Genomic DNA, 14,712 nt, shown 5'->3' on the forward strand with positions numbered 1-14,712 from the left:
AAGATGCTCAACCTCACTAGCATTCAGAGAAATGAAAACTAAAACCTCAATTTGTCCATCAGATAGGCAAAATTATAGAAATTTGATTATATTCATTGTTAACAATAGTGTGGGACAATATGTTCTTTCAAATGCTGTTTGTGGGAGTGTAAATTGGTATTGCCTCAATATTGAAAATGCATATTCCCTTGAGCCAAGCAATTTTACTTTTAGGAACCAGTTCTCCAGAATACTCTAAGGCGCTATAGAGATATAACCACTAATATTCACTGACTCTTTACTATATGCCTTGTGCTATACTAAGTGCGTATCATTTCATGCATTAACTCATTTAGTTTTTGTTACAACCCTATGATGCAGATAGCTGTGTATTTATTGAACACCTGTTATATGCATTGTTCTGAGTGCTTATTATACATCAGGGAACAAAATGAATGAGCTTGCATTTCAGTAGAGGAGACAGACAATAAATAATAAACATAATAAAGCATACTAATAAAATATAAGTACTACAAAAAAAGAATAGAAAGAGGCAAAAGAGCAGCATGGTGGAAGGTAGGAGACAGGCTGCAGTATTCATAGGGTGTCAATGTAGGTCATTGAACAGATGAGAGTTGAGCAATTGTAGAAGGGAGAGAAGTTGTTTGTGCAGATACTTGGGAGAAGCGTGATCCAAGCAGAAGGGAAGCCTGAATAAAGAACCTAAGGTGGGAGTACACATGGCCCGTTCTAGGAATAGTTGAGAGGCCAGTATGGGGAGAAGACTGAGAGAGGTGGGCAAGTAGGAGAAGATGAACTCAGGGTAAGGAGCATGGATCACATAGGGCCTCTTATGAATTGTGGTGCCTTGGGGTTTTACTCTGAGTGTAGTCGGGGGCCATTTGAACACAGTAGTGACACGATATGATTTATATTTATAAAGATCTGACTGTAGGGTTGAGAATAGGCTATCAGGGAATAAGGTGGAAGCAAGGAGACCTGCTGGGAGGTGTTGCAGTTATTCAGATGAGAGTTGGTGGTGGCATGGGCCAGGATGGGAACACTGACACCTGAGCACACTCTTAAAATTGGATCATGAAAGAGGCGGGGAGGGTTAAACTGAAAGAATTAGAAGGGATTAAGGGTCCCACTTGTAATGAAGGCAAATAATGTACAGAGTTGCAGTAAATGCATGAGAAAGAATAGTAGGATTGAATTTTAGAACTCAAGATTTTGATAATGGAGTAGCTTTAGTGATGTCACAGACCAACTGTGCATGTGAGTGGTTGAAGTGAAGTGAAGGCCCAGGAAGGAGGGGAAAAACCAGGGTAAGATCAGAAACTTGAATAATTTCCATGATTGTGACAAAAGCCTGAAATTGTTACACAAAAGCAAATGATACTAGAGAATTATAGTACTAAATAATATGTATTATTTATACAAACTGTTAAGTACAGGGACATTTTAACCATTGTAAGGGAAACCACTGTAAGTTGGAAGCATGAATAAATAGCTGATTCAGACTGTTCATTGGAACAAGAACTGATGCAACAAACACGGATGAGCCTGGAGGACGTTACATTAAGTGAAATAAGGCAGGTACAGAAAGACAGATACTGCATGTTATCGTAAGTGGGAGCTAAAAATGTTGAGTTCACAGGAGACTGGAACTGTGGTTATCAGAGGCTGGAAAGGGCAGTGGCGGGAGGAGGATAGGCTGAGGTTGGTTAATGTATACCAAATTACAGCTAGATAGGAGGAAAATGTTCTGTGTCTCTATAGTATGGTAGAGTGACTATAGTTAACAATAGTTTATTGTATATTTCCAAATAGCTAGAAGAGATGATTTTGAATGTGCCCAACACAAAGAAATAATAAACGTTTGAGATAATAGACATGCTATCACTCTGATTTGATTATTGCACATTATATGCATGTATTGAAAGATAACTCTGTACCCCATACATTTGTGTGATTATTACATGTCAATAAAAAATAAAAAATTCTTCTATAACAAACAAAAAATTAATACAACAAAGCTGACAAACTAGAATATGTGATACTGCAAGAATCCCATCTTTCCTATGTATGGAGTTGCAAAGGATCAAGCATATTCTCTAAAACAGCAGTGTCTAAAACTGTGTGCATGGAAAATGATGACAATTAGGAAGTCAGAACAGCATTATCTTTTACCTTTTTATTCTGACTTGCTTTAGGCTTGGATAAATTTTTTCGTTTTTTATGGAGGAGAAACAATGGTGAAGACTCAATGGGACACTCATAAAGAGAAGTGTGGACCTTTTCAGTATACCGTTGGAAATCTTCAACCTCCACATCTCTATCCACCCTGTGTTTGTAACAGAGGAAAAAATAAATATTAAAAATATTGTTTAGAATTACATGATGAAAATTATGGAAGTCAAAGAGCTTTGGCAATTAAAGTGTGTGTGTGTGTGTGTGTGTGTGTGTGATGGGTCCTTACCCATCACTCGTAACCAGGACCCTTTAAATTACATTCAGCCAGTTAATAACTATGTGCCTGGCATCACACATTTATAATAATGAACATATTTTCCTCAACACACTCTGGATGATTGGAACTGCCTCTGTTTCTTAATCTATATTAAACTCCTCCCTTGTTTATTCTTGTACTTAAGGAACCCCTATTGTCTTTGTTAAGGACCTAGATTAATAGCTTTCTTTAAAGTCATGCATTAAATTGAGACTTTTGTAAACCTCTGGGTATGTTACTCTGTCAGTAATGATAAGTACAAAAATAATTGCATCTAATATTTTTAGCTTGCTGTATGCCAGACACTGTACAAGTTGTTTTATGTGCATTATCTTCTCATTTACCCCTCATGACAAACCTACCAAGCAGGCACTATTATTATCTGCATTTTGTAGGTGAAGACATGAAGGCTTACTTAGTCAAGGTCATTTGGAAATTAAAGGGCAAAGAACCTACACAGAAACGCAAGTATGACAGTTTCTCAAGCACATACAAGCTTTTAATTACTATCCTCTAATGCCTCAGATACATTTCATAGTTCTCATTTTTAATATTTTTGCTGTTGTCTTGATTTTATTTATCAATCATGCAGATTCATTAATAATAAAAATATTATACCTGGTAAAGTAGGCATTACTTATGCAGCCAGTGAAATTAGCATACTGAGCACTGATTGGTGAGCCACCGAAGTAAAACTTCTTTTCACCTGCTTGTGTCTGTTCTATTTTCCCTTTGGTAGGATTCTTACTCCCAACTCTGCTTTTATCTACTATCAGTTCATATCTGCAAAAGAAAAAGGCTTCTTTACAAACCACAGAGCTAGCATTTTTACCTTGACCCACTCTAGGTTGGATTAGCAGGTTTTCTCATGAAATTGAAATGGAACATCTGGTTAATGAAAAGACAGTGAGTTGCCAGACTCTTCATGAGGTCCAGGATAAAATGGCTGGGTATTTCTATATGCAAAAAAGATCCTCCAAACCAAGATTGGAATTTAAACCCCATAAGGCAAGAAATTCAGATGCCTAGTCATCAGCATTATTTGTGTGTGTGTGTGTGTGTATGTGTGTATAAAACAGAGCATACCTCATGATGCTCACTTAATCACATTTGTGGAAGACCATTTCCATGGCAAAGCACGTTAGATTATTTTGATTCTTACTGGAAGTGGGACCCAGAAAAAGCCTACTCATGTTTTCTGTGTCCACAAAAGTGGACATAGACTAGTAGCAGAGGTTCATTTCTAATTCCAGAAAACTTTCTTATTACGAAAAATAAATTCAGTATTATCTATTTTAAAGATGAAGTTCGAGCTTTTAAAATGTGGCCATAAATGTTGCATTCTCAGTTGTGTGACTCAAGGTCTAAACAAGACCAACATTTGCTGAGCTCCTTCTATGCGCAAAATACTGCACTCCGTTCAGTATGTAATATTAGTAGGCATTTCCCTCAAGAAGATTATAACCTATTGTTTTATGGGAAAAAGAACCCTTATATTTATTTTAAGAAATTTCATAGTGATTTATTTTACATGTCTTGGAAACTAATAGCAATATTTTTTTGAGAAAGGTAAATTGTTCCTTCTAGCATTTTTGTTTTAACATTAGAAAAGGTATAGGAGAACCTATATCTGTGGTTTTTGACATAATCATGTCCCACAAATAGACATGGTGGAAAGAATATGAAGTGAGGAGCTGTACCTTGTGGGTGAGACAGAGGTAATGACGAAGTGGGACAGCCCATCATTGTACTGCTTATCTACTGACTGAACTTTGATTCCCTTTACATCCATGACGACAGTACCGTTATCCAGTGAGATGGAGAACACATCTGACTGAAATGCAAGCAAAGCATGTAAGTAGGGAGTCTGGGGGTCCAAAAGACGGAAATGTTTTCAACATTTATTGAATGGTATTGCTTAAAGGCAATATAGTGTGTAGGAAATTTGCTTGTAAAATAATTTCTATAAATAACAACCAAGAACACCCTATTGCTTGTACTGGTATTGCTTATAAAATTAGACACATTTCAGTAGAAAAATGTGTCTCCTATATTTCCAGCTGAAAATTTTTGGTGACTTTGTTATGCTGAGAGTTGTCAGCTCAGTCTCAGTTAATTTCCTACTTTCAATCTCACTTTTAATCCCTTTGAAAAGATGATAATTTGGGTCTCCTTGGGGATGTAGCTAGATGACTAGGCAAGGGTTAATTTGCTAGTTTGGCTTTTTAAAATCTTTCACTTTTTCATCTATAGAGGCAGAAGAGACATTTTAAAAAGCAAGTTAGCTCTTCTTATCTGAATTAGCTTATTGCTTATCTTAAAATATTTGGCAAATGTTCATCTTGCTTCTCTTTCCTTATATGGGCACCAACTTCTTAAGTCTGCCCTCAAAATAGACTACTTTTTGTGGGCAAAAAGTGTTATTTAACTAACCAGGGTAGTCTGAGGCAGGTTTGGGGTCAGAAGTTCTACAAAATGCTTTGGGTAAATTCTTACAGAGTCTACTGATTCCAATTAAATTGGATGTAAATGTGTCAGATGCAGGTAATATATATGAAAAGTAAAAGCTGCTTTCAGAAGTTCTATGATGACCTGGCACATCAGTGTATATATTGATGATGACCTTTTCAGAGACCCACCAGTTGGATGTTATGGTCACCAATCCTCCACAGACCTTATTTTATGCTTGAAATAGCATATCTTTACAAGCTGAGCTACAGTGTTCTGTAGCAAATCTGAAAGAAGCATGTATGTTCTTTTTACTCTTTTATAAATTAAATCACAGATGTGTTTGTTCATAGCATACAAACAGAGACTCTTAACAATTTTTGTGCTAGAAACACCTGTGGCATTTTGGTAACACATAGGGACCCCTTCACAAAACAATGTTTTTAAATGTATGAAACAAAACATATAATAATACAAAGGAAACCAATTAGATTGAAATACAGTTTTCAAAATCTTAAATCATCTGTGATATTATAATTTTTTATTAAGGCATTAAATAATAAGATTCCATAGCAGACCTAATAACATTAGAAGTAGCAATGAGCAAAAATGACATTCTGGGATTTCTGTGACAATTGTAATGTGAAACCAAAAAATCTGTGATTTCTATTAATGACAAAGTCGCAGGTACTGGTAATACTACTGTGGTGTGTTGTCTAGATTCATAATCAAAGAAAATGATCAATTTCAGTGAGAGAAAATAAAGATGTAATCTTTTCCCATTAAGTCCACAGACCCCCTGAATTCTATCCATGATCTCTTGGGGGTGGGTCTATGAATTCCAGGTTAGGAACTCCTGATATACAATACATATAATATTTTTTAAAGTGTTTGAAATGAGGCATTCCGTGTGTCTACATGTGAGTCAAAATTAATCTGAATAGAAAATCACTTCTAATACGCATTACAAATTATTTGTAATAGGCAAAACAATTATCACAAAGAAGTTTCCTTAGAGAAAAACAAATACTTACCCCTGAAGCATAATAGAATAGTAACCCATTTGGTTGTAATGTTCGGAAATTAAAACCTCCTTCAAAGCCATCAAAGAAAGATATTTTCTGAATTGAAGCAATGAAGCTCTGTCCATTGAAATATGCTCTGCGAGATATCTGTGTGCCAAAACAAGTGGAGATAGTGTTTTTGAGAATTATCAAATGCTTAAAACCATCAACGTTTCACATACGGAGGGCCTTGCCTGTTAGTTTCTACATAAATTGTTTATTTTCCCACTTCTGGTTTATGTTGGAATTCAGGCATACACCGGGAGCTCCTCTGAGAGATGGTGTTTCATCTTCTCCACTGACTCCAACCAGAGTGAACAATGATGCTAGCACACACCCCTCTAGGTGTTAGATGCCCCACCCATGGAAAACTGAAGCAAAGGAACAAGTCACAGAGGAATCCCATGCACAAGAGCCCTTCAGGCTTAATGGTTCTTCTTTCTGGTGGTGGCAGAAAGGAACCCAAGGTGTACCTAGGATCAGAGAGAAGCTGAAAAGAGCTTTTCCAGCTTTTGAGAGTGTTAAGTATTGTGTCTATTAAAAAGCTTTTGACTGAGTGGTTCTTACAAGAGAGTCTTCTGGGCATCCATAACCAACTCCCAGGGTTTCTGTCTGCTCCAGTAAATTGAAATCTTTCTTTTGGAACTGGAAGCCCTTCATGCATCCTCTGAAGTTGATATCTAGGGGAAGGTGTGCTCTGAGGGTCCTGGAAAAGAAGGTCAGCCTCACTGATACAGCCATGATGATGATGTTACCCTGCATATGTAGGCTATGGAATTTGCATTTATTTATAGTCATTTGTAACGGCTTTATAATCATTCATATTCTCATGCTTTCTTTGATAGACACACAGCAATGTCTAATCTTTGCCTATAGAAGAGTTTTGTTCTGAGTCAAGCCAATTTGTTCTTTATAGTTTTCAAAATGCTTTAACTTACATTATCTCATTTTATCTTTATAACAATTCAGTGAAATAGATGGAGATGCTATTATTTCCCTTTAGCAGATGATTATTAGATTGAATCATGGGGAACTGACATATTCTACATAAAAATAATCAATTCTTAGTAATTCCACAGGGTTTAACCTATAAAATGAAACTAAGAATAAATTATTCTCTTATGTCACAAGTGATGTTAGGATTCGAACACAGGTCTTCAGACTTTTATTAATCCACGTCGTTAATGAATCCATTTTGGCATTTTTCCAACACATCTGTAATCAACAAAGTTTAGGGGAGAGTCTTAATGTTTCATTATACATAATACACAATCCTTTGGATAACCTTAAAAATTTGTGTAGCTCAGATGCTATTGGAGAGCTCAAAATGGGTTTAAGGCTAAAGCAAAAGTAACTAAGAGTTATTTATGACAAAACCCACAGCCAAGATCATACTGAATGGGCAAAAACTGGAAGCATTCCCCTTAAAAACTGGCACAAGACAGGGATGCCCTCTCTCACCACTCCTATTCAACATACTGTTGGAAGTTCTGGCCAGGGCAATCAGGCAAGAGAAAGAAATAAAGGGTATTCAATTAGGAAAAGAAGAAGTCAAATTGTCCCTGTTTGCAGATGACATGATTGTATATTTAGAAAACCCCATCATCTCAGTCCAAAATCTCCTCAAGCTGATAAGCAACTTCAGCAGAGGCTCAGGATACAAAATCAATGTGCAAAAATCACAAGCATCCTTATACACCAATAACAGACAAACAGAGAGCCAAATCATGAATGAACTCCCATTCACAATTGCTTCGAAGAGAGTAAAATACCTAGGAATCCAACTTACAAGGGATGTGAAGGACCTCTTCAAGGAGAACTACAAACCACTGCTCAGTGAAATAAAAGAGGACACAAAGAAATGGAAGAACATTCCATGCTCATGGATAGGAAGAATCAATATCGTGAAAATGGCCATGCTGCCCAAGGTAATTTACAGATTCAATGCCATCCCCATTAAGCTACCAATTACTTTCTTCACAGAATTGGAAAAAACTACTTTAAAGTTCATATGGAACCAAAAAAGAGGCTGCCTTGCCAAGACAATCCTAAGTCAAAAGAACAAAGCTGGAGGCATCAGGCTACCTGACTTCAAACTATACTACAGGGCTACAGTAACCAAAACAGCATGGTACGGGCACCAAAACAGAGATATAGACCAATGGAACAGAACAGAGCTGTCAGAAATAATACCACACATCTACAACCATCTGATCGTTGACAAACCTGACAAAAACAAGAAATGAGGAAAGGATTCTCTATATAATAAATGGTGCTGGGAAAACTGGCTAGCCATATGTAGAAAGCTGAAACTGGATCCCTTCCTTACTCCTTATATAAAAATTAATTCAAGATGGATTAGACACTTAAATGTTAGACCTAAAACCATAAAAATTCTGGAAGAAAACTTAGGCAATATCATTCAGGACATAGGCATGGGCAAGGACTTCATGTCTAAAACACCAAAAGCAATGGCAACAAAAGCCAAAATTGACAAATGGTATCTAATTAAACTAAAGAGCTTCTGCACAGCAAAAGAAACTACCATCAGCGTGAACAGGCAACCTATAGAATGGGAGAAAATTTTTGCAATCTACTCATCTGACAAACGGCTAATATCCAGAACCTACAAAGAACTCAAACAAATTTACAAGAAAAAAACAATTCCATCAAAAAGTGGGCAAAGGATATGAACAGACACTTCTCAAAAGAAGACATTTATGCAGCCAACAGACACATGAAAAAATGCCCATCATCACTCACCATCAGAGAAATGCAAATCAAAACCACAATGAGATACCATCTCACACCAGTTAGAATGACGATCATTAAAAAGTCAGGAAACAACAGGTGCTGGAGAGGATGTGGAGAAATAGGAACACTTTTACACTGTTGGTGGGACTGTAAACTAGTTCAACTATTGTGGAAGACAGTGTGGCGATTCCTCAAGGATCTAGAACTAGAAATACCATTTGACCCAGCCATCCCGTTACTGGGTATATACCCAAAGGATTATAAATCATGCTGCTATAAAGACACATGCACACGTATGTTTATTGTGGCACTATTCACAATAGCAAAGACTTGGAACCAACCCAAATGTCCATCAGTGACAGACTGGATTAAGAAAATGTGGCACATATACACCACGGAATACTATGCAGCCATAAAAAGGATGAGTTCGTGTCCTTTGTAGGGACATGGATGCAGCTGGAAACCATCATTCTCAGTAAACTGTCGCAAGAACCAAAAACCAAACACTGCATGTTCTCACTCATAGGTGGGAATTGAACAATGAGATCACTTGAATACAGGAACGGGAACATCACACACTGGGGCCTGTTGTGGGGTAGGAGGAGGGGAGAGGGTTAGTATTAGGAGATATACCTAATGTAAATGACGAGTTAATGGGTGCAGCACACCAACATGGCACATGTATACATATGTAGCAAACCTGCACATTACGCACATGTACCCTAGAACTTAAAGTATATATATAAAAAAAGTAAATGGACAAATGCTGTTTTATCTTCACACAATACACATGTTCCACCCTTCCTATTGCTGATGAGAAATATTGCATTAGATCATGTTCTAAGAGTAATACAATAATTGAAGAAATCTGTGATTACATCTATGTGATGTTAATTTCAGGAGGTCCTGAGGATTGACTGCAGAGGACCTGCAGGTACACGAATGTGTGTGCCTGTACCTGTCCCTGTGTGTAAAAGTAGCAAGTAAGGGTGTGGACACTGTTACTAGACCTCTCCTGGATGTTGCCAGCCCAGTACATTGCTAGGAACAAACAGCTACTTAACAAAAAGCCTTACCTGGATTGTAAGATTTCTGGGGGAGCTCCTCCAATGTATATATCTGTAAAAGGTATTTTCATCTTTTCATTATCCATGCTCTTGACATGCCTTCTGTCAACTACCAAGATCATTTTCTTATCATTGTGGTAAATGATTGAGATCTGGGAGAGATAATATATAGTAAGCCTTGAATAACTATTTAATATTGAGTTCTTTGATGACTTCTATATATTTTAATTATCCTGGCTATACTAGCTATTCTTCCATGCCTTTGTGCTTCTTTGTTCACAAAATGGGGAATAGACAGATTTTCTTTTCTCACAGACTTGAAAACTCTTGCTTCTACAAGTAGCAGTTCACATTTCCTGGGAAAGGAGGTCTGTATGAAGAGGGAGCCAGCCCAAGAAAAATTTTGTGATTAGACCTATTGTTTCCTCCTGCTCTTTCTGAGAGAATTCAGGAAAGAGCAATAAACAGGTGCCACTGTTTTCTTTTTTAAAAACAACTTTATTCAAGTCTAGTTGATGTACAAAGAACTATACATATTTTATGTATGCAATTTGATGAGTTTGGACATATACAAACACTCATATCATTCCCACAATCAAGGTAAGAGACATATCACACATTTCCCAGCATTTCTTTGTGTCCCTTTGTGGTGTGTGCGTGTGTGTGAGCATGTGTGTTAAGCACACTTAACATGAGATCTATCCTCAATAAATTTTAAATTAGTTATAACTGTAGGCTCCATGCTGTACAGCAGATTTCAAGAACTTACTCACCTAGCACAACCGAAACTTTATACCCATTGAACAGCAATGTCTTATTTCCCCCATCCCTAACCCCTGGTGACCCCTATTGTATTCCCAAGCAGGTGCCTTCTGGAATCTAGATTGCATGTTACCAGGTGTAATTTTTTGGTGACACAGTGAGCAGTTCTAATGAATCTGCAAAAATGCTAGTCAGAGAAATAGTTAAAATATTCTTTTATTGTAAACCATTCTTATGAGGCTATGGACTTTGAACTGAAAAGGGAAATACAGTCTCCTACCCCTTGCATTTTGGTTCCACTTAAAAGATACTATGCCTTGTATACACTTTATCAAACTGTATATTTAAAATAGTTAATGAAAACGGATGAAGTATATTTTCAGTAGTCTGCACATCTGTTTCAAAACTAAAGGGGATTCTTTGTGAGTTCTCTTTTTAAGGAAAACTGTGCTATTATTTTCTACATGCTGGATAAGTGGTTTAAAAGGAAATTCTGTATTTACTTACATTCTTGTTACATTTAGTGGGGCTCAAAGGACAAGCAAAAAAAATGGCTGCGTATCTACACTGGCTCATTCCACACGTGCACAGAAGCACTCTGGAGGAATACCAATTGAGATATTTAAGATTAATAGAAGCCTTCTGGTTAATGAAAGCAATTAAAAGGAATCTCTCAGTGACTTTTTAATCGGAACATCAATAGGACAAATACATCCATTGTTTTAAAGCAAATGTCTTCCTGGGGTTGAGAAGATGAGGGTCCTTTAGTTGCTCCTTAGATACGAAAGCTCTCAGTTTATTTACTATTCTGCCTGTCTCATTTGACCGCCTGATTAGATCAACAGATCTAAGTATAAAAAACAAAAACAAAACCAACCAAACTACAATGATTTGTACCTCATGGTATTTTGCATCATTAATTTGAGCTTTCTTTAACGTATCTTCAAGATGCACAGGGCCACTGCTGAATCCAAAATCATAGAACACGTGTAGGTAGCCATTGCGCATTTCCAGTCTGAAAAACATACTCTGGGGAGAGAAAGAAGTTGTAAAATAGGAACATCTGTTATTATGTGAGTAGAGTCAGTTTTAGCTGAATTTGAGAAATATGACTATATTCTTTGTTATTGGAGCTATTTGAAGACTAAGAAAGTCTTACGAAATTCTTATGAAATAAAAGTGACAACGGCTGGAAGTGGTGGCTCACACCTATAATCCCAGTTCTTTGGGAGACCAAGGCAGGTGGATCACTTGAGGCCAGGAGTTTGAGACCAGCCTGGCCAACATGGCAAAACCTCATCTCTACTGAAAATACAAAAACTAGCCAGGCATGGTGGCAGGCACCTGTAATCCCAGCTACTCGGGAGGCTGAGGCAGGAGAATCGCTTGAACCCAGGAGGTGGAAGTTACAGTGAGCCGGGATCATGCCACTGCACTCCAGCCTGGGCTACAGAATGAGACTCTGTCTCAAAAAAAAAGTGACAACTACTTCCACATCAGCAGCTATTTCTCTTCTTAATATATAAAAGTTAATTTTATACACAATGTAAAAATTCTTCTTTTGTTTTCATTCTACTTTCTGAATTAATGGATGAAGTTTTAAGTCTACATTATTGCCCTTTAACAAAATCTTGAAAACAGAGTATAGTATACCATGTTTATTCAACTGCCTTGTCTTTAGGAAACTTTAAAAAGTTATAGCAGGCCAACAGATGTGACTGCATTTATTTTAGGTGAAAATTAGTAATATTAAAAAATAATTTCAAGGTATACTGAAAATAATTCTTCCATATTATCAGCAAATATGGATTTTAAAAAAGAAGGCCATTGCTGTATTGTTTTGAAACACTGGATTTATGTAAATAAATATAGAATTATTATGCACTTGGAACACATGATGTTTGAGAATCAAAGACATTTTGTAACACTCAGGTGACTTACTGATGAGGTTTGCTTGTTTCAGAAGATAGTTCATAGATACAAGGAGTCAATGGATTTGAAAAATAGGAATTTTTATTCTATTTTATATTCTATAGGAAGCGATCTCCTGAGTGGAGTTTGTGCATTCCTGGGACTGTGGAAAACAACTTATTGGAGTTTAGGAAGAAAATATTTCAACTTTATACTAATTTAAAAACATCTGAAATAGAGAAGAAAACATTTCAAAGTCCATTTATACTCACTAAAAAATCTAAAATAGAGAAACTAATTTTTAATATTTAATACATGAATTATTGACTGTGGGCCTTCATTTTATCCTTTTGTCAGACTTTCACAAAATTCACGTAATGTGTGCGGCTTCCCAAGAGGGGTTCCACACTTGAAGGGTTGAAGGTAGCTCCTCATCCATTTCTTTGCTTCTCGCCTATTGCAATTTATTGCAGTTTATGTGTGGCTAGCTACATGGATTTAAGGGTGATATAACTGAAATAATAGAATATTTAGACTTGTACTGAGATGGAGAGTGATGTGAACACATTTTGAGACACACAGATATTTGCTGGCTACTTCCTACAAATTTCTGAAAATGCTGTCAAGTTTATAGAGAGTTACACATTTTTCTTTGTAACATGAATTATTCTAAATTTGTTGAACTTTATTTGTGATGAGAAATGTCTGACAGTAGTATGAAACCTACTAGTTAATTCCAAAAAGAAACATACTGTCACATCAGTGTAAGGGTATTATCATAATAATGGATGAGAAAGTAACTTTTTCTCTTTTTTTTAAGGACAGTTATACTGTGGAGAGATGGTTTTTTAAAAAGATGTTTGGGAATTTTTCTATTGTTAAGTGATTTTGTTGATGGGAACAATGCAAATGCAATCCCACAAAAACTCTCCTATCAGTACTATTAAAACATTTGAGGGAAGAAATTTCTAAACTTTAGAAAAATCTTTCAAATAAAGATTTTCAATAGCTTAGAACCCTTTTATTAAAGTTTACAACATGATATCTGGTTAGCTTATAAGAATTAATATTAGAAAAAAGGAAACATACCAGTCAAATCTCAAAGACAGCCTTTGCCACCTGGTGAATGTGACTGAAAACTATTTGAGTTAGTAGGCACAGCTAATGATATGCTTCTTTCATTTTTTATTTTTGTGAGGTATCTTGTCTAGGTACAACAACCAATAAAATTAGTGTTGAAATAAACTGGACTTAGGACCAGACTTTTGAATCACTGTATCACAAAGAGTTTAAGAATTTTCGAAAATATTTAGCATATTTAATTACATTTTCTCACGAAAACTGTTTTGTTTGAGCGGTACAATAAAGTGCTATTAAAAATAATTTCTAGTGAGAGAAAAACATTTCTGTATCATTAATAAAGTCAATTTACTCTTCATTTTAAATATATATAATCTTTTATTTTATCTTTATATAATTTGTCCTTTATCGCAAGCTTTGAATGTTTCATACGATATTTATATCTGTTTATAGTACACATATATCATTTATAAATAAAGATATATGTGTGTGTGTGTACATACATAAATACTTGTATACACACATACATATATACAAAGCATGCAAGCTTTGCTTTTAAATTGATTAGGGCATACGATTTGGAAAAGTTAGGAGCCCAGTGCAGAATTTCTGCAGACTCGCTGCTCTCCTAGATCTTGGTGCTAATTTCCTCAAAGTTCTCTTAGTTTATTTATATCCAAAAATGTACTGTAGGGAAATGCATCTCAGGGTTGCTTTTATTTATTGCTGTCATTACTTTCCTGAAGAAGAAAATCCAATTTGACTTTCTAAACTAGAATTTCAGTTTGATGGCATGACACACTGGACCTGAGAAGGTTCCTGGAAATATGAGTAGCAGAAAGTAAAGGAAATAAAGGAAAAGTAGTAGGACTTGTATTTTTACTCACTCCATTGACCATCAGGAGAATAAGGCCGTTGTCAGCTGGCGTTCGAACTTCTATGTCAAAGCGAGTCACCTGACCAAATTTCCCTCTCTTTGTGATGTCTCTCACCACGGCATAACCGGAGCCATCGAAGAAGTAACTGGCAGCCCGACTCTGAGTGAAGGCCAGCTTATCTCTGAAATGGAAACACAAGGGTCATTTGAACACTACAGTTTCTGTTATGCTTTTCAAGTGAAGCCCTTTTAACTCAT

The 14,712-nt window shown here is 36.3% G+C and overlaps 1 protein-coding gene across 3 annotated transcripts in view; it reads right to left on the bottom strand.

Moving 5' to 3' along the window:
- The window catches only part of LAMA4 (laminin, alpha 4), a 148,355-nt gene that overhangs the window by 17,777 nt on the left and 115,866 nt on the right, over positions 1-14,712 (bottom strand). For all 3 annotated transcript variants that reach the window (XM_011935032.1, XM_011935031.1, XM_011935030.1), the window contains exons 24-31: positions 14,465-14,636; positions 11,484-11,615; positions 9,834-9,976; positions 6,571-6,709; positions 5,974-6,111; positions 4,192-4,325; positions 3,110-3,274; positions 2,173-2,326 (exon numbers count right to left, since the gene is read on the bottom strand). In XM_011935032.1, the coding sequence (XP_011790422.1) occupies positions 2,173-2,326; positions 3,110-3,274; positions 4,192-4,325; positions 5,974-6,111; positions 6,571-6,709; positions 9,834-9,976; positions 11,484-11,615; positions 14,465-14,636 (1,177 nt within the window). The remainder of the gene's footprint in view (positions 1-2,172; positions 2,327-3,109; positions 3,275-4,191; positions 4,326-5,973; positions 6,112-6,570; positions 6,710-9,833; positions 9,977-11,483; positions 11,616-14,464; positions 14,637-14,712) is intronic.

This window comes from Colobus angolensis, unplaced genomic scaffold (assembly GCF_000951035.1).
Source record: "Colobus angolensis palliatus isolate OR3802 unplaced genomic scaffold, Cang.pa_1.0 Scaffold14, whole genome shotgun sequence".
Lineage (NCBI taxonomy): Eukaryota > Metazoa > Chordata > Mammalia > Primates > Cercopithecidae > Colobus > Colobus angolensis.